The sequence below is a fragment of the Panthera uncia genome, chromosome F2 (assembly GCF_023721935.1).
Source record: "Panthera uncia isolate 11264 chromosome F2, Puncia_PCG_1.0, whole genome shotgun sequence".
In the NCBI taxonomy this organism is placed as follows: Eukaryota; Metazoa; Chordata; class Mammalia; order Carnivora; family Felidae; genus Panthera; species Panthera uncia.
Window position 1 is genome coordinate 72,386,101 of NC_064812.1, and position 23,410 is coordinate 72,409,510.

Consider the following 23,410-nt stretch of genomic DNA (forward strand, 5'->3'; position numbering starts at 1 on the left):
AAAAAAAAAAAAAAGGACAGAGCCTTTATAGCAGTGCCTTAAAATGGAAAATGCATTATTTAAAAAAAATTTTTTTTAATGTTTATTCAGTTTTGAGAGACAGAACAGAGCGTGAGCAGGGGAGGGGCAGAGAGAGAGGGAGACAGAATCCAAAACAGGTTCCAGGCTCTGAGCCATCAGCATGGAGCCCGATGCGGGGCTTGAACTCACAAGCCGTGAGCTCATGACCTGAGCCGAAGTCGGACGCTCAGCCGACTGAGCCACCCAGGCGCCCCCTGGCAAGTGCATTAGTGAGGGAGTTGAGACATTTGGGGCATAAGAGTTGGATGCTCTCCAGAGAGAATGGCCCGTGGACAATGTGCCCAAGTGATAAACATCTGGGCAATGACACCACACCGAAAAACCCCTAAGGACTAGTACACGACACTGTCAACAGTTTCACAATTTACTGTCACATTTCTGACAACGCACGTTGTGTTCAGCCTCGTATTCCTTAGGCATCGCACAGGTCAGAAAACATGGGGCGAATGATGTCGAGGTCTGGGTCACTCCCAACTCTTATTTTAACCAGTAGGTTCCATCCTCTCCCTACACTTGATTCAAACAGCTAAGGGAGAGACAACGATGCAAATTCTATCCCAGGGCCTCCTCACTGTCTGCTGGAGACAGTACTCAGGAGCCGAACTGGCACATACTGATGTCCCAGCACTAACTTGTCAAAGGCACTAACAGGATTCTGTCTTGTTAACAGCAGCACCTCGATCCTTGTGAAGATCAGTGGGGCCGGTGATGTTTACTACCGGATGATGATATGAAAAAAGAAATTCTTCACTCACTGCCCTACCTCTCCTGGCTCCTCCTCCAGACACAGGCATTGGTGGGCGAAAATGCCGGCCTTCCACTTTCCACCCGGGTTGTTTTATAAGATTGGAGTCATTTTGTGAAAGAAGTTAACGGTAATCAACAAGAGCATGTCTGATATTGTCAATTGCTGCCCGGCAGTGATAACTGTTACGGTAAGCTCAATTCTTTTCTTACACTGAAGATAACCACCGGCCAGCCTCCATCCACCGCCATGTTGTAGCACACAGGATTTTTCAAAGGCTGTACGAAGAATTTTTCAGATTCCTAGGCTTATTAACTTTTTGGCTTTCAGATATTCCGGTTTAAAGTTGAGCAAGAATACCAGATTCATGCGGTAGATCAATGTAAAAAGAATTCGACATTCACTGCTCCGATTAAAAAAAAAAAACGACTTAGAGAACTAGTGCCTGATTCCTTCCAATACTGTTTTGTTTTTTTTTTTTCTGCCTCATTATTCTTGGTGTAATAAAATTGCTACGGAAACTGCAAACACTGAGGAAAAATATAACAAAACCTTGAACCATATTTGAATACTCCACACAAGAAGTTACAGAGCACCAAAGTGACCAAATCATCATGGAGTAAGATTGTATTTGAGGATGGCTTTGGTGGTAAAGTTAAGAGTTGCCATATTTGCTGAGTATGTTTTAGCATATTATTTAACCTTTTATCAACAGTCTGTAAAATGAGTGTCCTGATATCTCTGTACGTTCGCTGTAGATGATTAATCAGAAATGAGGACAATGTTTGTTGCCCGACCCTACTGGAAACCAAAGCACACCGAGAGGCAGGAGTCGCTGACTTCATCTCTGCTCACCACGTGATTCTTCCCCAGTCATTTCACGTTTTCTCCCATAAAGACAATGGGGATAACATTGATGCTGCTGGTCTCCCAGGGCTCTCGTGAAGGCTCGCCTCACCCCCTCTTCCCTACACGCGGCCCTTCTCCCTACACATTTGAGGATGAAGAACTGATTCTTCCATGGGAAGCTCCCAGCCAGTCAACAAGTTTGGGAAGTAATATTTAACAGCATAGGGAGAAAAGGGAGAAAAGACAACCTGACAAGAGAAAGGCAGGGGAAATGAGAATGGAAATGAACGTTTGTGTGTTGGTTGGAAAACGCATCACCACCACCGCTCCCAGCCCCCCACATACCTATAGGATGAAGATTTTTAGATATTTTGGTAGACCCTATGGGTCAAAGTAGGCACTAACTATTGTTTATAACAGGAAGAATAATGAGGGAAATAACCAAAAATATGTTTACATATACCTAAATGCAATTATTTGAGTAAAAGTCTTAGCCTTGATTGGAGAACCATCCAGAAGTGGATTTGGGGGACTTCTTTGCAGGTATGAAATGAAAAGCTTAAGTCATAAAATTGAAAACTTCTAAAACTGCGAACAGTTTTTATAGTTGTTTTCACTGATGGGTTACGGTAGATCCTCTTATTAAAAAAAAAAAAAATTTAGAGAAAGAAAAGATAAATACAGTTTGTGAATCACCCAGTGGTCCTTGTCTGAGGAGACAAGATCAAATGAGATATACCACACACTCAATGAGTCATGCGTGCGCCTTGGAATCACATGTAGCCTCTCTTGAAATTTTCATTACATCTCAAACAAAATGATTAGGATGCCTTGGGACATAATTCTATGTTAAAAGTCATTTATTTCATGGGCTGCACATAGGGAACCCCTGATCATTTACAGCTATGAGCTTTAGTGCCATTTTGAGTGTCAAATATACTTAATATTTGTATTTATTTACAGTATGTTAAAAATCTATGCAAATTAAATAAGTACTAGGTGTTTTAACATAAAGACATAAAGGGTGCTATTAAAGAATATCAAAATTGGGGCACATAGGTGGCTCAGTCAGTCAAGCATCTGACTCTTGGTTTTGGCTCAGGTCATGATCTCACAGTTTATGCGTTCGAGCCCCACATCGGCTTCCACACTGACCATGCAGAGCCTATTTGGGACTCTCCTCTTTCTCTACCTCTCCCCCACTCACACACTCTCTCTCTCTCTCAAAAATAAACACTTAAAGAATATCAAAATTAAGAGAATTTTTTTTAACATTTATTTATTTTTGAGAGACAGAGCATGAGCAGGGGAAGGGCGGAGAGAGAGGGAGACAGAATCCGAGGCAGGCTCCAAGCTCCGAGCTGTCAGCACGGAGCCCGACACAGGGCTCGAACTCACGAATTGTGAGATCATGACCTAGGCTGAAGTCGGATGCTTGACCGACTGAGCCACCCAGGTGCCCCCAAATTAAGAGAATTTTAAGCATTATTTTCTCTCTGAAAAATAATTTCAAGAACATTGAAACTCACACCTGTTTGCTGATATCCTTGTCTGTTTATAAAGGTTATTTGGAAATCCGTAACTCCAGGTCATTTCTGCTTTCTTTGCTTGCGTGGAAGATTGGGCAATGGGAGTTAATTTAGAGAACAAGAACGATATAAAGTGACTAGTGAGAATTTTATCAGTTCGGCCAAAGTGAGAGTCAAGCCAAAGTCAACAAACAGTTCCTCACACTAATTTCATTTCAAAGGCACAAGCGATGTGCAAGCAGTCTCTAGTATCATCTGACTTTCTGCAGCTTTTCAGTTGATGAGAGTTGCCATAAACTGCGGCACACTCCCAGTTAAATAAATTTCAAGTAAATTTCAAGTAAATTTCATTAAAATCAACTTTCGCATTTTTGAGGTATCAGTATTAAAGTTAACAGATAAACGATGACGAGGCATCACATTCTACCGTAAAACATCAACGGCTAACATTTTATGTGAAAGGGAGCAAGTTAAGTAATAGCTACTGAGAGGCTAGTGGTATTTTAACTCTGAAGTAAGGATAGAATCCATAAGAGAAATCAGACTAGAAGCAATTAGATTACACGACAGGTGGGCAGCATACCTTTCTGAATAATCAAGTAGAACGTAAGGAGTTGAGGGTCTCAACCACGCCTACAGAACAAAGTTCCTCCTCATTCTTGAACTTGTGGAATCACAGCACCTACCACTGGGATCCAGACAATGTCGGGTGTTTCTCTTACTGTTGGCTGCTCAGGAGGGCGTTATTCTTCAGCTCTCTTTATCCCAGTTCTACCCCGGGAAATGCCGGGGCCATCCACTTAGAGTTATAGGTGGCACCGCTCCTGGAAATGAATCAAGCCTCCCACCTGTACAATACTTTGTTCCTCTTCCTTTAAAACCCAAACATCTGGACAAATGTTTTCTGTCACCGGTGTCAGTTCTGTTAGCACCTCTGAATCTCTGTTTCAAAATATGTATATACACATTCTTCCAACATTCGGAGGGTCCCATTCTTACTTAATTCACTGGTTGGTGACTTATTAACCACTTAGGACTTTTACATTTAAGGTACTGTTCTAAGCTCCAAGCGATGTCCCCAGCAGTGGATAGCACGGGCTATCTGGGGCGATAAAGTGAGTTCATATATTGGGATCCACAAAATGTAGGATGCCCCCGGGGTCTGGCCTGCGTCACAAATTTAAACCCAAGCTTGCTCTTATGGGAAATGCCCTTCAAGGAAACCTAGCACACACCAATCATAATCCTCTGTCTCAGCTTTAGCTAGCTTACCTTTCTCTGGAAAACAGGCCCTGCCAGTCTTGTAAGGAACCAACCCCCACCCCCCCCAAGCCAATCATTCGTGTCTCTCAGTTGCCTCTTGTACCATCTACAAGGCTCACTCTTGCCCCAAATCCCTTGGGGTCAGTGCTCCAGGGCTTGTGAGGCTGTGTATTCCCCGCTCCACCCTCCCACCCCCCACCCAACCCACGGATTGTTTTCCCTTAGGTAAAGGACATCAAGCTGTTGCTAAATAGTTTTACTTTCGTCACTTGAAAGGGGGGACAGGGTACAGGAAAGACCGTCTCCATGTTAGATGTTGGTAAAAGCCAAACAAGTTAACGAGAAAATATCAGGTATTGCTAATACCTATAGTAAACAGGGTAGTGTGACAGAGACAAGGGCGTGATTTTAGACTGAGGCCTCACGAAAGGTCTCTGTGAAGTCACATTTACACTGAGATCAGGGTGACAGAGAGGGATGTTGACCATGAGTGACATCTGCCTATCGAATATGGGACCCTGCTCTTCCTAAGCCCTCAATCAATGTTCAACCCAAGTACTTATTTATCAATAGGCCTTATTGCAAATGAATCACGCACAAGCTTAATTAAAGAATATAAAGTCAGGGGCGCCTGACTGGCTCAGTCAGTTAGGCATCCGACTCTTGATTTCAGCTCAGGTCACGATCTCGAAGCTCGTGGGTTCAAGCCCCCCATCAGGCTCTGTGCTGCCAGTGTGGAGCCTGCTTGGGATTCTCTCTCTGCCCCTATCCTGCTCACTCTTTCTCTTAAAATAAATAAATAAATAAATATTAAAAAAAAAAGAATATAAAGTCAGATTAGTTTGAATTGCCATAGAATACCTATGTACACACAACGTTTCAGTGACATCTACTAACATTATGGACATTTACAGTGTATTTTCAAATTTTTTTTTTAACGTTTATTTATTTTTGAGACAGAGAGAGACAGAGCATGCATGGGGGAGGGTCAGAGAGAGAGGGAGACACAGAATCCGAAACAGGCTCCAGGCTCTGAGCAGTCAGCACAGAGCCTGAAGCGGGGCTTGAACTCACGGACCGCGAGATCACGACCTGAGCCGAAGTCGGACGCTTAACCGACTGAGCCACCCAGGCGCCCCTACAGTGTGTTTTCAAGGGGGAAAAAAGACCCAGCCTTCATGTTATCATATATTTTATGATATGTGTATCTAAACCATTTATTTGCATGTAATTTTACTATGTTAATAAAAATTATCACTTCATGTCAGGGACTGTTAAATCCACGCTGAAGATGAACATTTCTTCCTATAAGGTGCTACTCTACCCTACTACCTTCTACGCTCAGAAGCCCAGACCTGCCTAAAAAGTCCAGGCTGCTGGGAGCAAGACCTCCACTCGGATTCAACTATGTTCATGCATTCACGTTCAAGCCTACTGATGTTCTGAGTATTTCCAGTATTTGTAGTTGCTACTTTTTAATCAACACAGATTCTGATGGGACACTAAAAATTACACGTTTACCATTCCCAATCCTAGGACAAAAATGACAAAATCTGCTAACATTAGAAGAAACAAGCCTTTCCCACACAGACAAAAATGAACATAACGGGAAAGATGTTAAACGTGGAAACTCCGGCCTGACACGCCGTATAATTAACAATGTTCTACAAGGTACGTGGAAAGGTGCACTCTGCAGAGATGGGAAATATGAACCAAAAAGCAACTGTGAAGGCATAAAACGACACGTGCTCATTTTAAACAATCTTCCATCACGAAGGTCAAAGCAGGAAAAGGCGTTGCCTTAAACATGATTATGTTGCTATCTATACTAACCATTAATTTTTGGGTGCTACGCTCGTGCATGTGCGCACACACACACACACAGTTACACATGTGCATTGGGGCTCCTTTTATAAATCACTTCTTTGGAGTTAAAAGATACTTAAAATTAATACAGAGAATTATACAGACTTATACAAAATCATACAGAAAATTTCGCACCTTTATTTTGATGGAATAAAAACAACAACGGTAACGGGAAATTGAGATACCGTAGCTACAATTCAGTTCTTCTCTGTCAATCAAGAAGGTACACTACAGGAAATTAAAGCACAGGCAAGGCTATTCATGCTTTAATCTATGTCACTCAAATAAACCTGCAAATCAAGGAGATTTTGAAAAGGATTTTCAATGACTTTCAGTGAAAACATTCTTTATTGGTAAAGCGGACACTTAAACTCTTTGATTACATATGTCATGCAAACCAACTGCCCTCACACGTGGTTGTCTAACAGCTCGATGTAATGGCATCTTTTTGGGGGGTGATGATAGATCTTACAGGTTATGGCGACTCCAGTAGTAAAAAGAATTCGGGGAAACGACTCTAATGCAGCAAAACGCCACGTAGTACATGTGAAAGCGTTGTTCTGAATGCCCAGTTCTCCCTCCTAACTTCTACATTGTCCAAGACTATCATATATAAAGATGGCAGTGGCTTTTGTACGTGCGTCTACAGGCACGCGACCTACGCGATAAAAAGGAACTACAGGAATAGCATTTCAAACAATTTTACAGGGTTTTGTGAATCCAAAACATGGCAACGCCCTTTAGTATAAAATGTCCATTTGTTCCAACAGATGACTTCCTAAGGAAGACGATTTTGCTCCTGTGACACCATAGCTCGTTCCTGGTAAGCGTTTTAGCCTGCCATCCGTTCCCAGACCCTCCAAGCGGTTAGCAGTCAGTGGAGAGGAGCATGGCTTCCTTCGCTCGGAGAAGACTCAGGAATGACGTCACTCCGCCTCGTGACACTGAGAACGAGCTTCTCCGTGGAGGTGAGATAACACTTCTCTCCGTGGAACTTCTGCCAGCCCTGCCAGGGGGAAGACCTCTGCCACGGGTCAGTTCACCTCCCTGAAAACGACCAGAGCACCCGAGGCAGGTGGATCCCAGGTCTCCTATTGGCGCATTCACGTCACGTGGCAGTGAGTAGGCATAGTGCTTTCCCAGACACCTGGAAACGGGGCGCCGCTGGAACAAATACCTAGAAATGAGGACGCAGCTTGGCAATCGGGCAGCGGGTAGAGGCTGGAAGAGCTTTCAGGAGCACGACAGAAAGAGGCAAGATGGCCCCGAGTGCCGCCAGCGAGCGGATCTACGCATGTTAACGCTCATGAGGGCAGGAAGGAGGTAAAGGGCAGGGCAGAGAACACCCAAACTGCCATGGAGATTACGTAAACCGTCATAAACAGACTGTTAGAGGAAATAAGGGCATTAAAGGTGCTGCCAGTGAGGGCTCCTAGGAGATGAGGAACATGCTGTTGGAAACCGAAGGAAAAGATTCTGGTTCCAGAGTGGCAAAAAGCTTAGCAACATGGGGTCAGCAGCTGTGTGGAAAGCATTAGTTGTAAGGGATGCACCGAAGACATTTGTTTGGTTGAAGAGATTTCCGAGCAGAGTGGGCCAGATGCGGCCTGCTTTCTTCTTGCCAGTTACAGTGAGAGGTGAGAGGAGCCAGATAAATTGAGGAAATACCTGTTAAAGAAAACAGGACTCAACAATGACTTGCAGATTCTCAGTCTACCGAAATGACAAAGGACCTTAAGAGATTCCCTGTTGGGAAAGCCTGCCCAGGGGAAAGAGAGGAGGGTGCAGCTATGGAACCTTTCTGCTAATACCTGAGGAAGGCCTGAATTTTTTTTGTCACACTATAGGTTCTTTGAAGAGATTAAGGGTGTGACTCATGGATCCTCTCGGCCTTCTCACAAAAAGCCACAAAGGGAGACGCGATCAGCTAGGAATGCTCTGTGCAGGGGCCTCCGGTCTACTGGACCGAACCCTCGTAACACGCACGCAAGATCCCCAAGTTTCTTCGGATGTTATACCGGCAGCTACTGCTCTCTTACGTTGAAATGGATGGGGATGGTACGAAGTGAAAGACGGTCAGACTTCCCACAATTCCACAGGTAAGAAACAAGCCGATGAAACTGCTCAGGTGCCACCTTTCACAAGAAAGGAAAGACGGCTCTGCGAGGATACCACGAGCCTAGATGGTGCTGTGGGCCACAGAAGGCTGTACCCGGGATTTGAGACCTGATGGCGTGCGCATGGCTCACTTCTAAGTTGCTTGGCATGGGTGGCTCTTTTTCTCGTTTGTCTGTCTGAACAGGAATGATGCCTATAAACCCTATTGTCTGCCTGTCCCACCATTCTATTTGGGAGCAGATAACTGTTTTTCTAGGCTCACAGGTACACAGGTGGAGAGGACTGCGTCCCAGGAATCATGCCCAGACCCTCACTCACACTTGATTTAGAGGATTTTAAATGAGGCGTGGGACTTCTGAACCGGTGGGATCCAGGTAAGGCTTTGCAGTCTAAGTCGATGCTGGAATGGGCTGACACTTTCGAGCATCTTTGGATGGGGTGACTTTCTGTGGGATGCATATGGATCCTTGAAGCAGGAGTGGGCTGTGGTAGTCAGAATGGCCCCCAAAACGTCCCTGTTCCCATCACCGTACCTATAAATGTGTTACCTTACGTGGGAGAAGGATTTTTGCAGAGGTGGTTAAGTTAAGCAACTCGAGATGAGACTTTTCTGGTAATTATGCTAGGTAAACCAAAGGTAGTCACAAGGGTCCTTGTAAGAGGGAAAGAGGAGAAGTAAAGTCGGTAGTAAAGGACTAAGGACAGAAGCAGGCATTGGCGGGACGCAGCCAGAGTGAGGGATGCCAGCAGCCTCAGAGGAGGCAGAGAACAGACTCGCCCCTGGAGCCCCTGGAGCCTCCAGAGGGAAGCTGTGATGTGCCACTTCGTGTGGGAAAAGGGACTTTTTAAAGATGCGGCTAAGGTTACCACAGACCTTACAAAGGGGGAGATAATCCGGAATTATCTGGTGGGCCCAATCCAATCACATGAGTCCTTAAAAGCAGAGAACCCTTCCCGTTGTTGTTAACGAGGTGTAATTAACGACAGAGAAGGGTCAGAGAGGCAGTATTCCTGGCTCTGAAGATGTAAAAAGGGGGCCATAGGCCAAGGAAGGCAGGTGGCTTCTAGAAGCCGGAAACATAAGGAAAAGGTTCTCCTTTGGAGCCTCTCAAAAGGAACACAGCCTTGTCAATGCCTTATTTTAGCCAGTGAGACCCGTGGTGGACATCCAACCTACAGAATTACAAGATCACAAATTTGTGCTATTTGAAGCCACTAAGTCTGTAGTCATTTGTTACAGCAGCCACAGAAAACGAACCAGGAGTGGTGACCAAAGATGAAATGGTATCTGGGAAGAAGAAAAAGCTTTTCTATCATTCCTGATGTAGCCTACCTCATTCGGGAAGCAGCTGGCTTTGGCAGAAATGCAAATATTTATGCTGGTAGTTCTTTAGATCCAGTCTGGCTGACGGAATTTACATTTCTGAATTTGTACACTCGTTGTGCCCTGGAGTAGAATACATTCTGGGTTGAACACTTAGAACAGTGTTCAGTATATATAGTGGGTCCCCTAGAAAAATGTGTTGAATAAATAAATGAATGCGATCAAGACAGGCTCTGGGAGGGATTGTAATTACTCTAAAGTGCTCTTTAACAGATCTTCTCAAGAACTGCTGGCCTTTATGTCTTTGCTTCTGGTTTATGATGGTCATAGTTCTGTAAAATACAAGGCCAAACTGTATTTTTTGACACAGTAATATAGCTAAATCAGTAAAAAGGATGCGTACAATCTTAATAGGAGGAATAATTATACGATCAACGTATTTCAAAATCAGAACACAGATACTTTTCAGTACATGACACAGAAAAAATTTCAAACTATTTGATCACAAGATTTCTTGATGGCTGTTGCTCAATGCAGCAACTTTAGTGCAAATTTTACCAAACGCATTTATCAAAATGGGATTTTGTTCATTTTCTCTGCAAACAAATGTTGTTACATTAACACAGAGCATGTAACAAATTGGTTTGCCTGGACATTTACAGGCTATCAACATAAGCCAGCCCTGCAACTAAAACCTCAAACATATTTCTCTCAAAAATCTATTCCTCGTCCAAATTCATCTATTCTAAGGCTGGAAGACAGAATGAGAATAAAACCAAAATTTATCTGTATAAATAATAAAAATAGTTTGTTTTCTTAATGCTCTACGCATTTTCCTTATTATTATGGCACATTATCTTTCCTACATGCTATTGCATGGGTAGGAGCAATGTTATTTTAGCTGCTGGAGTATCACAGTGTTAAGAATATCTGCTTCTTGTAGTGTCAGGCTTTCATCTGTTAGCTCTTTGTTTGGAAATGAAGTCACAAGAATAAAGTCAAGAGTTGCAAATTCAGGACGGGACTGTATAATAAAGTCCCGGACATCCAGGATCCTGAAGAAATAAGACAAAAATGATTTGTGATATTAAAAGTTTTATTTTAATGTAAGCTTTTAGCTAAAATTAGACGATGATAAGTCCTAACCCTTATTTAAATGTGTTGTAGCTTTTAAAAACGTACATTATTTCAATGGATGGATTTATCTTGGACTATAGATAAAACATGAGCATTCACTCTGAGTGTAGCTAATACTTCCTTTAACTGTAAACAGAGATAATCTTTAGGTGTTTTATACATAAAATAAATGTCAACAATGTTATTAACACTTTTTTCAGAGTATAAAATATCTTAGCAGCAGACGGCCCAGAAAAAGGTACTTTGAGTGGCCTGGGTCAAGATGAGTTTATAACCACCAAAGGTGTAAGTCATAAGGATCATTTTAAAAAATGACTTTCACATATCCCTGGTAACTCAACTAAGATTACAAATACATCCCTTAGAGGGAATCAATGAACAAATAAAAATGGTACCTTAATGAGTACAACAAAAGTACAAATGAATGTTAAAATGACATTGAAAAGTTTATTGACAGTGCTGGTCAACAGCACAATTATACTTTATCTACACCACAAATTTATATTATGAAGAATCTGCTAAGTAGAAAGTTAACTCCAATCAGAATTATAATTTTTAAATGAGTAAAGTCCAAATAAAGTTTTACTATATATACTATATTAAACCAAATTTGATCCCACTTACATGGTTTTAGCAACAGTGCAAAACTGCAACTTTTAACAATTTTATTCTGGAGAGATACCTGAATTTGCATTAGTCTGTGAGCAGTTCACAGAGGATGTTCTAACACTGACCTTTCACACAGCTATGACCCTTTTATTTTCCTTCTGTCAAAAACATACTTAAAAAGTGTATCTAATGAATTTCCTATTCCTCTGCTCACGTCGCATAGTTTTATTTGGATGAGGAACCACGTGTAAAACTGCGATCGAGCTCACCTGTGTGTACTATTGAATCTTTGTATCAAACGACTCCCATCTGCTAATCTGATCTGAATTTTTGTCGTTGGCACTGAATCATCAATGAGAACAACGGCATTAAGTATGGACTTATCCTCCTCTTCAGGAGACGAAGGGGTACTGACTATTTCAGGTGTAAGGCTGAGAAGGAAGAATTGAAGAATTAGAACACAAGTCTGAATACGTAAGACGTGCAACAGTGAAGACAGTGGAATAATGACTGACATCCACAGCTGACTCTCAAGTTTTCCCGCCTGGGATCTGGACCAGCAAGAGTACGGCTTCCTTTGGGTCTCCCATAATTCCTCCAACTTCTTTCATTATACTAAAATTATTGTGTATCCTAGGATTCTATTTTTTTTTTTTTTCAACGTTTTTTATTTATTTTTGGGACAGAGAGAGACAGAGCATGAACGGGGGAGGGGCAGAGAGAGAGGGAGACACAGAATTGGAAACAGGCTCCAGGCTCCGAGCCATCAGCCCAGAGCCTGACGCGGGGCTCGAACTCACGGACCGCGAGATCGTGACCTGGCTGAAGTCAGACGCTTAACCGACTGCGCCACCCAGGCGCCCCATCTAATTTATGGTTTATCCAATCTCTTTCAACAGCTTAACTCTGTGGGGCGCCTGGGTGGCTCAGCTGGCTGAGCGTCCAACTCTTGATTTCAGCTCAGGTCATGATCTCACGGCTTGTGGGATCGAGCCCTGTGTCAGCACAGAGTCGGCTTGGGATGCTGTTTCTGTACTTTAATGCTTTCTGTTTAAAATAGATTCTGGGGGCGCTTGGGTGGCTCAGTCAGTTAAGCGTCCGACTTCGACTCAGGTCATGATCTCACACTTCTTCGTGGGTTCAAGACCCACGTCGGGCTCCGTGCTGACAGCTCGGAGCCTGGAGCCTGCTTCGGGTTCTGTGTCTCCCTCTCTCTCTGCCCCTCCACAGCTTGCACTCTGTCTCTCTCTCCCTCAAAAATAAATTAAAACATTCAAAAATAATAAATAAATAAATACATACATACATAAAAACCAAAAAAACAGATTCTGACCGGGGTGCCTGGGTGGCTCACTCGGTTGGGCGTCTGACTTCAGCTCAGGTCATGATCTCACGGTTCATGGGTTCGAGCCTGGCGTCCAGCACTGTGCTGACAGCTCAGAGCCCGGAGTCTATTTCTGATTCTGTGTCTCCTTCTCTCTCTGTCCTTCCTCCCCTTGCCTCCCCCCCCCCCCCCCCCCCCACCCCCGCCGCTCTCACTCTGTCTCTCCGTTTCTCAAAAATAAAACAGGTTAAAAGAATTTTTTTTTAAAACAGATTCTGACCAGATAAGCTTCTTCTCAAAATATGAAAAGAAAGTACCAGGTGGGGAAACTAGGTAAGGAAAGCTGTTCAATGCATTTCTTTATAAGATGTGTGTACGTCAAAATGAATTTATGTGGAATAACATTTGAGAACAGGAATGGATTTACAAGAAGGTTTAGGCCAACCATATCACTTTATAGGAAAAAAACAGAGTCACAGAGATTGAAAGACATTTTCAAAGCCACGAAAGATAGTTAGCTGAGTAAGCTGGTTAGTAAGGTATAAAAACACATTTTAAAAAGTTGTGGCAACTTTAATATTTAGCCTTCAAAGTTATACCTTTTTATTACTTATTAAAACATTCTCCTTATCATTCAACTGATCACAATAGAATGACATTTTTGATACAATGTTTGTATGTTTCAAGTATTACGTTAAAAAGAAAATGAAGAGAAAGAGGGAAGTTAATCGATAAAACAAACTCTCCAGGCAAACTGGAGGAAAGGACGGAGGTTGTCCGGAAGGAGAGTGAGTCTCTTGGTCAGGTAGAGAAGCATCTTCTAACTTAAGAGAGGGCAGTAAGGATGGATTTCCTGAACTTGGAGGCTAAGAGGAATATATTAAGAAAGTTAATTCCGGTCAGGCTCCGTTTTCTCAGGGAAGCTGGAAGCAAAAAAAGTCTGCCGAGGGCAGGAAACATTTGGGATGAGCCCTCTGAGAGTGGGAGAGGGCAGCTTGCCCGTCCGGCATGGGGGCGCCTGGCATGGGGGTGCGAACATCCCCAACAGTACTGGGCTGCACAGGGGCAGACAAATCCACAGGCTGCACAGCAAGGCAAGGGGCTGCAGAATTGCTGAGATAAGAAAAGGAAGAAAAGGCAGGAAGGGAAGGATTGTTAGATTTTAGAGGAGAGAGCCCTTAAGGGCCCAGGGGTCGAGATGAAGTCAAAACTCAGAACAGGTGAGTGGCAGGTGGGTTCTTTTGCACTGCACAGTATGAGAACAGGCAGCCACTGTTCTTAAGCAGAGAGATTTGCTTCAAATCATGATTTGCATCATCATACACACAAGCTCACAAACCTACAGCGACGGTCTACTTACTAGCCCTGCTTATCAGAAATGATTCTGTGATTTCCTGGGGCTTGTTGGGTTCTACTCCAGCTCACTAAGCTAATTTTTATGCAGGAATACAGTTTATTCTGCCACTGTACATTTGTAGCTTCAAACCTATGATCTGCTTGCTCCTATGATACTACATGAAGGAACTAGGTAATATTTTTATTGCATTTAGGTTTTCCTCATAATTATTTGTCATATCACAGTAAAAAATTAAGTTAGCTTCCACCTGTGTAATGTTCTTATATTATATGTATTTTTAAGTTTATTTATTTTAAGAGAGAAAGAGGGAGAGAGAATCCAAAGCAGGATCCGTGTTGTCAGCACGGAGCCCGACACGGGGCTTGAACTCACAACCGTGGGATCCCGACCTGAGCTGAAATCAAGAATCGGTAGCTCCACCGACCGAGGCTCCCAGGCATCCCTATCTTGTGTAACGTTCTGTCTGCAATTCGACTGACGGCTATGGAAAACAATGGACTTATTTCCATTTCTGTTTTGTTTGCCTCTGTTTTGTGATTTCTGTTCAGTCGTTATCTGGAATTCTTAGGAAATGAGCCATTTTAGAAAGTTGCTTTCTGAATCTGTAAAGGTGAACTGTTAGAGAACCTTTATATTTTAACAGACTTCTTAACGTAAAGCCTTCTAAAATGTCCTAGGTAGTTCTTCACTTTCTGAGAACGTAACATATACTCTACTACTCTACATTTCGATTCATGTGCATCCGAGAGGCTCACACCACCATGTTAATCTCCTAGTGTCGTTTCCTACACAGAAGCTGAAAATTCTGAAGACTACATTTCTCAGACGCCCTTGCAGCGAGAATTTTATATAATCCCACCCTTCTGCCAAGCGAGATACACGCTTGCATGGTGAACGTAAGCACTACGAGGCCAACGTTTTGCAGCTCTTCTGGTCCCCCAGGTCTTGGAGGCATTTGATTCTTCTACAGCAGCCATGACAGAATGTTCCAGTGTCTGGTCCCTAGCTTCCATGGGCACTGAGCAGCTGAGGGGGACACAGGAAGTCTTTACTCTAGAAAGTTCTCTGTTGCGTTTGTTTCTTCCAGGAAAGCTTGATTTGCTATTTCCAGAAATTCTATAAACTATCCAGGGTTCTGTCAGAAGCCCCTTTTTAAGCTAGCAAGTGGATTCTGTTTTCTACACTCGGAAACCCTGACCAATATGGCTAATGATTAACGACACAGCATTCTCACCACTTATTTTTGTCATTTTGTCAGGTATTTTTTGTCATATATTTTGTCATCATTACCTCCTTTCTTTGGGGGGGTCATGTTCTCTAGCTAATTGCCTTATGAGAAGAAAGACCGGTCTTTGTAAGATACAACAATGAGATAACACCCTTATTTTTATGAGTTGAAACTGTCGATTGTAATCACTGGCTCGTCTCAGCTATCTTCCCTTTATGCTACCTTCTTCATTTTCAGTTCTAGATTTACTGTTCCACTAACCAAGGTGTGCATTGTAACATTAATTCTTGGTCATAAATTTAAATAAAAAAGAAAGACTATGTACAAAGCAGAGAGATGGCTGGGCATTTTACCTGTGTTCTAAATTAAAAATCATAATCTGACTAAACATTCAGAAATGAGGAGTGCTACATCTGGAGGTCATAGTTATAAAATCAAAAGAGAGGAAGAAAACCGTCAGGAGAAAGCTGACCCGTGTTAGTGGTAAGGAGAGATAAGGGAGAAAATTTCCAAACAGATCTGTGAGTGGGCACTGAAGGCTTTGGGTCCTAAGAAAAGCCGGGGCCACACATGTCCCTGTATTCCCTACCCGTCTCAGAAGTCAGTGTCTGTCAGGAGAAAAGGATACAGAAAGGGAGACTCGAGGTATGAGAGATGAGCGTAAAGAACTGACGTGAATTCTTCCCTATTTTGAGAAACGCGAGGGGGAATAGCGAACCAGTGTGCACGAGGCAAGGGAAAAGAACCTGGATGGGAAGGAATCACGTGGAAAGGAACAAAGGACGCACTGAAAAGGCTATGATGGAAACAAGGCCCGTGTTACTATTTTACGTGTCACTCGTAATACGTGGACAAAGACAGGGTAACTTTTACCAACAAAGTTCGCAAGATTTCTGAAAATTCTCTTAAGCCACGGCTGTCATAAAGGAGTCCGCTCACACACACATGATGCCACGCACATTGGTTTCTGAACTGTATTCGCCAAAGTCCTAGGGGCTCTTTAGAAACATCTCCAGAGCAATGCCTTCCTTCTGCAGTCCAAGCTCAGGTCGTGTGAAATGTTTTCCGTGCTGGGTTTCCCTAACTTGAAGAAAGGGTTTGGTGGCTTTAAATGTGCTGAACACAAACCAACCTCAGCACACAGCTCCTGCTGCGAGAGCTTAGCAGTGCCTTATGGCGGACAGGCAAGCTCACAGCTGAGACCTAAGATGCCGACTGTCTCATCTAATCAACAACCCTTTACGATCTCCCCTTGTGCGCCCGTGTAATCAGAGAGAGGCAGGACCGCACAGGGGTCAAAAGCACCAGCTCGCGCCAGAGTGTGGGGTCTGAATCCCACAGAGCAACCACTTCCCAGACCCGTCGCCTTGGGCAGACTGCCACGGCAGCAGATGAAGTCATCACAGGATCTATATCCAAGAGTCGTGAAGATTAAGTGACTTCATGTATTTTAAAGTGTTTCCTGGGCCAGGGATGTGGTGACTGCTATCTAAGTATGAGCTACCAATATTATCACTAGATTTGCATATGTAATTCTACCGGCAAGGCCTTCGCGGTTCATGTTTTAGTTTTTACTTTCTAGGTTATTTTGCTTTTGTTATTCTCAAAGAAAACTCGTGCTGGACAAAGACAAGTATTTTTCTCATTTTAGGATTTTACCTTCCAAGTTTTTGTCCTTCTCCACTGAAAGCCTTGAACCTCAGTCTAGGTTTTATGTATTCTTGATCCCGGCGGTCCTCCATATCCAAATTCACGTGGCCACCGTGAACCAGCCGCTGAAGCTCCAGGGGAATCTCTCTTTTAAAAAAGGAAAAAGGTTTTAGTTCACTTAAAAAAAAAAAACCTAATCTACACCGTTGACATGATTATAATCAAGTTGTGAGCTACTCTGGGAAACAGTTATAATACAGAAATTCCCACGATGATGGATTAGTCCCTGTAGATCTTTTCTTCTTCAAGCTGCCTCACATTATGATGCCTCCAGCTTTGCTTTTCTATTTCAAAATTGCTTTGGCTATTCGGGGTCTTTTGTGGTTCCATTTACATTTCAGGATTGCTTGCTCTGGTTCTGTGAATAATACTGTTGGTATTTTAACAGGGATTGTGTTAAATGTATGGTTTGCTTTGGGTAGTACAGGCATTTTAACAGTATTTGCTCTTTCAATCCATGAGCCTGGAAGGTCTTCCCAGTTCTTTGTGTCATCTTCCAATTCTTTCACAATGAGGTATTTCACCTCACACCTGTCAGAATGGCTCAAATAAAAAAACACAAGAAACAATAGGTGTTGGCCAGGATGTGGCAAAAAGGGAACTCTCTTGCACTGCTGGTGGGAATGCAAACTGGTGCGCCCGCTCTGGAAAACAGTATGGAGGCTCCTCAAAACATTAAAAATAGAACTACCCTGTGACCCAGCAACTGCACTACTGGGTATTTATGCAAAGAATATAAGAACACCAATTCTAAAGGATACACCCACCCCTATATTTATAGCAGCATTATTTACAGTAGCCAAAACACGGAAGTAGCCCAAGTGTCCACTGACTGATGAATGGATAAAGATGTGCTATATATACCCAATGGAATATTAGTCAGCCAAAAAAAAAAAAAAAAAAAAAAAAAGAATGAAGTCTTGCCGTTCCCGATGATGAGGAAGAAGCCAGAGTATTACGCTAAGTGAAATACTCAAAGACAAATACCATTAGGACTTCACTCATATGTAGAATTTAAGAAACAAAACAAACAACCAAAGGAAAAGTGAGAGATAAACCAAGAAACAGACGGTTAGCTACAGAGAACACACGGATGGTTATCAGAGGGGAGCTGGTGGGGTATGGGTGAAACAGGTGAGGAGGCTAAGGACTGTACTTGTGCTGAGCACTGGGTGACGTGGGAATTGTTGGATCGTTACATCGTACACCTGAAATGCATGTAACACTGTATGATAACGGTACCGGAATCAGAATCTGTAAAAAAGCTGTATCACATTATTCCTTAGTGGTTCTCAATACAGGGACTTTTTGTCATCAGTGATCCTGGAGTGCTTCTAACATTTAGAAAGCCAAACTGTAAGATGGCAATTTATCCTTAAATAAACGCTAGCAAATTCCTGTGAGGACATAAGAGTTAATATAGATATTTACTTCTAAACTCTCTGGAAGAAGCTGAAGTTTAAAAATCGATAGGTGTCTTTGACTGTCGAGTGATTCGCGAGTGCTGCCGTTCAGGGTCGGGACCCAGGTATGAGATGGTCTGCCACAGGGATTCAGTTTGCCGAATCAAGTCTTGTCTCGGGTTCCACAGAATCACTGAATGCCCTGCCTGAGACTCACATGGATGACAACACTGTCTGTAACGTCTGAGTCTAGAACTTCAGGCTTTGGGTCTGTCTTAGAAAAAAGCAAGACACATTTTGGGGGGTGGGGAGCATTGTATTAATATACTTCGAAAATTTCAGGAATATGTGTATCATATAAACAGAGAAGACTGCACTTTGGTTTGCTTGGAGCTTTACCAAGTCCCTGGCTTCAACGCCACTGATGGTAATTATGTTGCCAAACTCACACACCTCATCATTCCGCGTTTATGTTTGTCACATTTTCTTTGAGAGGTGTAAGACTGCACATAGGTGCGAATTATCTGACTACTAGTATTTTGTCTTCTGGTGTGGTCAGATGAAGCAGTTATAAATTAAAATATGTACAATTTTATGATAAATTATTTTCCTTTATTTCAATACATTTAAAGTAAATTTTAGATCATTTTTTGGGGAAATAATATGCAGGGGCGATTATGTCGTCTGCGAGTTCTTCTTTGAGGACAGTGAAGGTGGTGGCACAAAATATTTGTCATAAAAAGAGGACAGTGATTCTACAGTTGCCAACTACTATCTGACATCAAATCACTGTTTTCAAGGAGTCTTTTTAAAAACTGTTCTTGATCATAATTTTACTTCAAATTAAAACTCCTAAAAAAAACTCTTTTAGGATACCATGACTGCTTGAATATTAGTCCATAAAGTTTGTGGATTATTTTCATTTAAGAATAAATGAGTTTTGGTCTACATTATAGGACATCCAACATCAGCATGGTCTTGTCTTCCGCCATCTTGAAACAAGCATCAATTTCAATAGCAATGTTGATTTTCCCTTAGCAGATCTTCACTTTCCCTAACCAGCTGCTCCCAGCTCTTCCCAGTGACTGCAGGTCTCCTGGTCCACAGCACTGTCTTAAACTATTATTTCCTCGTATTTACCCTCGCCACATACTGCCTTCTAGGACAGCTTCCCCACCTTTCTCAAGGACGTCAGCATATCGTCTACAGCACTTTTTGGTATCCAAACATTATCTCTGTAGAATTCAAATTCAAAATTCATGCTGATTAGTGTTCTAAAAATAGAGGTTCTCAACGCCAATGAGTTTCACCTCTACTCCACTTCAGCCACTCTCCTTGGACATATTTACATCGCTTGGAAAAGCTCCAGCTTCAGTTCCTGGATGGAGCATAAGCTCCTACTCCAGCCCCTTCCCTGCTACTTAAATCTCCCACTTACTCACCAACCTTCTCTGTTTTAGTTGTGTTTCTACTTAGGAACGATCACATTGATGCAGAAAAGCTTTCATAATCATAGCAAAATCACCTGATTCCTCATGCTTTAGCAAGGAGGGCTGGTGAGCTATGATGTTCGTTAGATGGGTCAGAGCATCGTATAGATGGTTTACTTTCACGAACCACTACTCCAACTAACCTTTTGAAATCTTCTGCCAGCAGTAATGTCACCTTAAAAATTTTAATATAAGTTGCTGAATTTCAGGTACACATACAATGAGAGTCATCCTGTTAATGGTAAGCAGGAGAGTGGCTTAGTGGATGGACAGCTACATGCTAATCAATGCACTGACTTATTACATTAAGAGGTTTCTTCCTGGAACTGGGACCATAGCTTGATCAGATTTTGGAAGGGGCCAATGTCTACTGTCCCTCCCCACCAAGTTAAGGACCAGAGACTTACAGATAGCAATATACCCTTTAGATATTTAAAGATACCCTTCCCTCAGCAACCACTTACATAATACATCCCAGTATCGTGAAAAAGTCCCGCCCTAAGTGACAAACAGAACACAATACATCTTACCCTTTTTTAACAGACTCCAGAAATTGAGCATTTGGTGGGTCGTGATAAGGTCTCAGTTCTCCATCATCTAAACTGAAACCATTGCTCCACAGTTTAAGCAAAATCTGAACCTTTTGAGCATAGGAAAAAAGACAAAGGCATATAAGAATCCATCTTACTGAACAATCTTAAGCTTCCAATGTGATATTTCACAACATATTAAGCCACCCACTTTATTTAAAACATGGGAGTTATTATTTTTTATTCACAGTTAAAATAAAGACATAAATGAAAGCATGTGTTTGCCAGGCAGATTTGTATGTAGCTTAACAAATCAACAATGGCTGAAATACCAAAGGTCCCACAGCTAGACCCTGGCCTTGAAGTACAATTATTCTGGGTCACTGAGAAAATGAAAGGATTGAGAGCATACAGCTGTCACTCCACACCCACCCTTCTCATTCATCTGTGCCCATACTCTTGTCTGCTACAGGGCTTAAACAGTTATGTCAAGGGGCAAGAGAGAATTTCCAATGACCCTCCAAGGCTAAACTATACATGTTTAAATGAAATTGTAACTCCAAATTTTAAAAGGCAAAAACAAAGAATGACCGTTTACAACTCAGCTATTTCTATATTCTGACAGTCTACCACTAAGGGTAATTATTATTGTATGTACGTAAAGCTCATTTTGATAGTGAATCATACGTTCTTTCAACGTATAGAAAATATTTACAATCTAAGTACAAGGCATAATGGAGATACAAAATATAAAATTTGAGACTAAAAGCTTTCACATCGATCCTTTTAAAATCCATGTTCCAAAAAATAACAGAAAAGAGATTACATTATCAACCCTTAAATTTAAAACAGCAGGAACTAGAGGCAAATATCTACAATTTTTCATTTTGGCTACTGTACCTACATCTTGCAGTTGGTTTTCTCCATAGATGTATTCAGACCGCTTACAAAAGGAATTGCCCAATCTATATCCTCCACCTGTAAATGACTAAAATACACCGCAAATGAGCGAAAAATTCACTAAGGTTTATAGTGAAAAACGTTATGATAATGTATGATACATATTTCAAAACTAGATTAGTTATAATTAGCCCAACTGGTTTACACTTTCGAGGAAAAATTTTTATCTAAATGAAGCTCTTATGTTACAGAGAAGTATACTCAAGTAAGATACTATGTTTCTTCCCTAAAAACATTAGTGACTTGAGTTGAAATAATTTAGACCAATTTTAAATTTAAAAAATGCATTTACAGGGGCGCCTGGGTGGCTCAGTCGGTTGGGCGGCCGACTTCGGCTCAGGTCATGATCTCGCCGCCTGTGGGTTCAGCCCCGTGTCGGGCTCTGTGCCGGCAGCTCAGAGCCTGGAGCCTGTTTTGGATTCTGTGTCTCCCTCTCTCTCTGCCCCTCCCCTGCTTGCTCTCTATCTCTTTCTCAAATAATAAACATTAAAAAAAAGTTTTGTTAATGTTTTTACATACTGAAATATCTAATTTCAAGTATAAACAGATTTTTAAAAGCCACCATTAGTATTTTATGTTTTATCATAAAAATTATGTTTAAATCATATTTCACAAAGTAAATAACAGTTTCACAGAGTTAAGGAAGGATTTTATAAATGGGTATAAATTACTCTGAAGAAAGGCTGCATATTTATTTTATAAGCTGCTTTTATTTAACTGTTGCAGTCAACTATGATTGTACTTTTTGTTTTATTACACTGATCACAAGGTCTTCTATTTTTCAGGGAGGAAGGCTTATGAAGTAAAAATACCATTCCTTTTAATCACTTTCCATATCATAAATACGCTTTTAATGATCACATTCCTTTCTTTTCTACAGACTAAATAATCCATAAAAAGAAAAAGATACATTGGACTTTGTCAAAACTAAAAACTTCTGTTCTGTGACAAGCCCTGATAAGAGGATGAAAAGACCCGACTACCATCTGGAAGAAAATATCTGCGATCCAGGGGCACCTGGGTGGCTCAGTCAGGTGTCCAATTCGATTTCAGTTCAGGACATGATCTCATGGTGTCATGAGTTTGAGCACCGCATGGGGCTCTGTGCTGGCAGCAAGGAGCCTGCTTGGGATTTTCCCTCTCTCTTCTGCCCCTGCCCAGCTTATGTTTTCTTAGTCTTTCTTCAAATACATATATATACACACATATACATATACACACACATGTATGGATATATATACGCATATAGGTTTATAAATGTATATAAGTACGTATAAGTATACATATACATGTAAATACATATACATATGTATGTAAATATATAAACATATATGTATATTTGCAATGCATATATTTGACAAAGGACTCATACCTATTGAAATCTCTAAAGAACTTTCAAAACTCAACAGTAACAAACAATCCAATTTGAAAAGAGGCCAAAGTCATTTTGCAGTGGGGAGAGTAAAGATAATGGCAAATAAACACATGAAAAGATGCTCCACATCACTAGCCATCAGGAGAACGCAAACTGACATCGCTGGCCGTTAGGAAAGTGCCAACGAAAACGACAATGAGTTATAACCACACACTTATCACAATGGCTAAAATTTGAAATAGCGACAATACCAAATGCTGGCAAGAATGGCGAAACTGGATCTGCCATTCACTGCGAAGAGTTCGGCAGTTTCTAAGAAACTAAACATACGCTTCCCTTATGACCCAGCAACTGGACTCCTGGGCATTCATCCCACAGAAAGGAAAACTGACATCCACACGAGAATGTGGACACGACTGCTCACAGCAGCTTTATCTGTAATTGTCCCCAACTGGAAACACCTCAAACGTCCCTCAGTAAGCAAAAGGTTCGACCGACTGTGGCACATCGAT

The 23,410-nt window shown here is 41.9% G+C and overlaps 1 protein-coding gene across 2 annotated transcripts in view; it reads right to left on the reverse strand.

The window, feature by feature from the left end:
- Window positions 1-6,451: 6,451 nt before the first annotated feature.
- Window positions 6,452-23,410, reverse strand: part of UBXN2B (UBX domain protein 2B) — a 28,769-nt gene continuing 11,810 nt past the window's right edge. Inside the window, exons 4-9 of one of the 2 annotated variants that reach the window (XR_007458515.1) lie at window positions 21,468-21,551; window positions 20,564-20,673; window positions 17,090-17,227; window positions 11,791-11,952; window positions 9,785-10,830; window positions 6,452-7,510 (exon numbers count right to left, since the gene is read on the reverse strand). Coding sequence is in view for 1 of the 2 variants with exons in the window: in XM_049633383.1 (XP_049489340.1) it covers window positions 10,668-10,830; window positions 11,791-11,952; window positions 17,090-17,227; window positions 20,564-20,673; window positions 21,468-21,551 (657 nt within the window). In the remaining variant the exon portion in view is untranslated. Of the gene's footprint in view, window positions 10,831-11,790; window positions 11,953-17,089; window positions 17,228-20,563; window positions 20,674-21,467; window positions 21,552-23,410 lie in introns of both variants that reach the window. The other variant, XM_049633383.1, reaches the window with a different exon arrangement.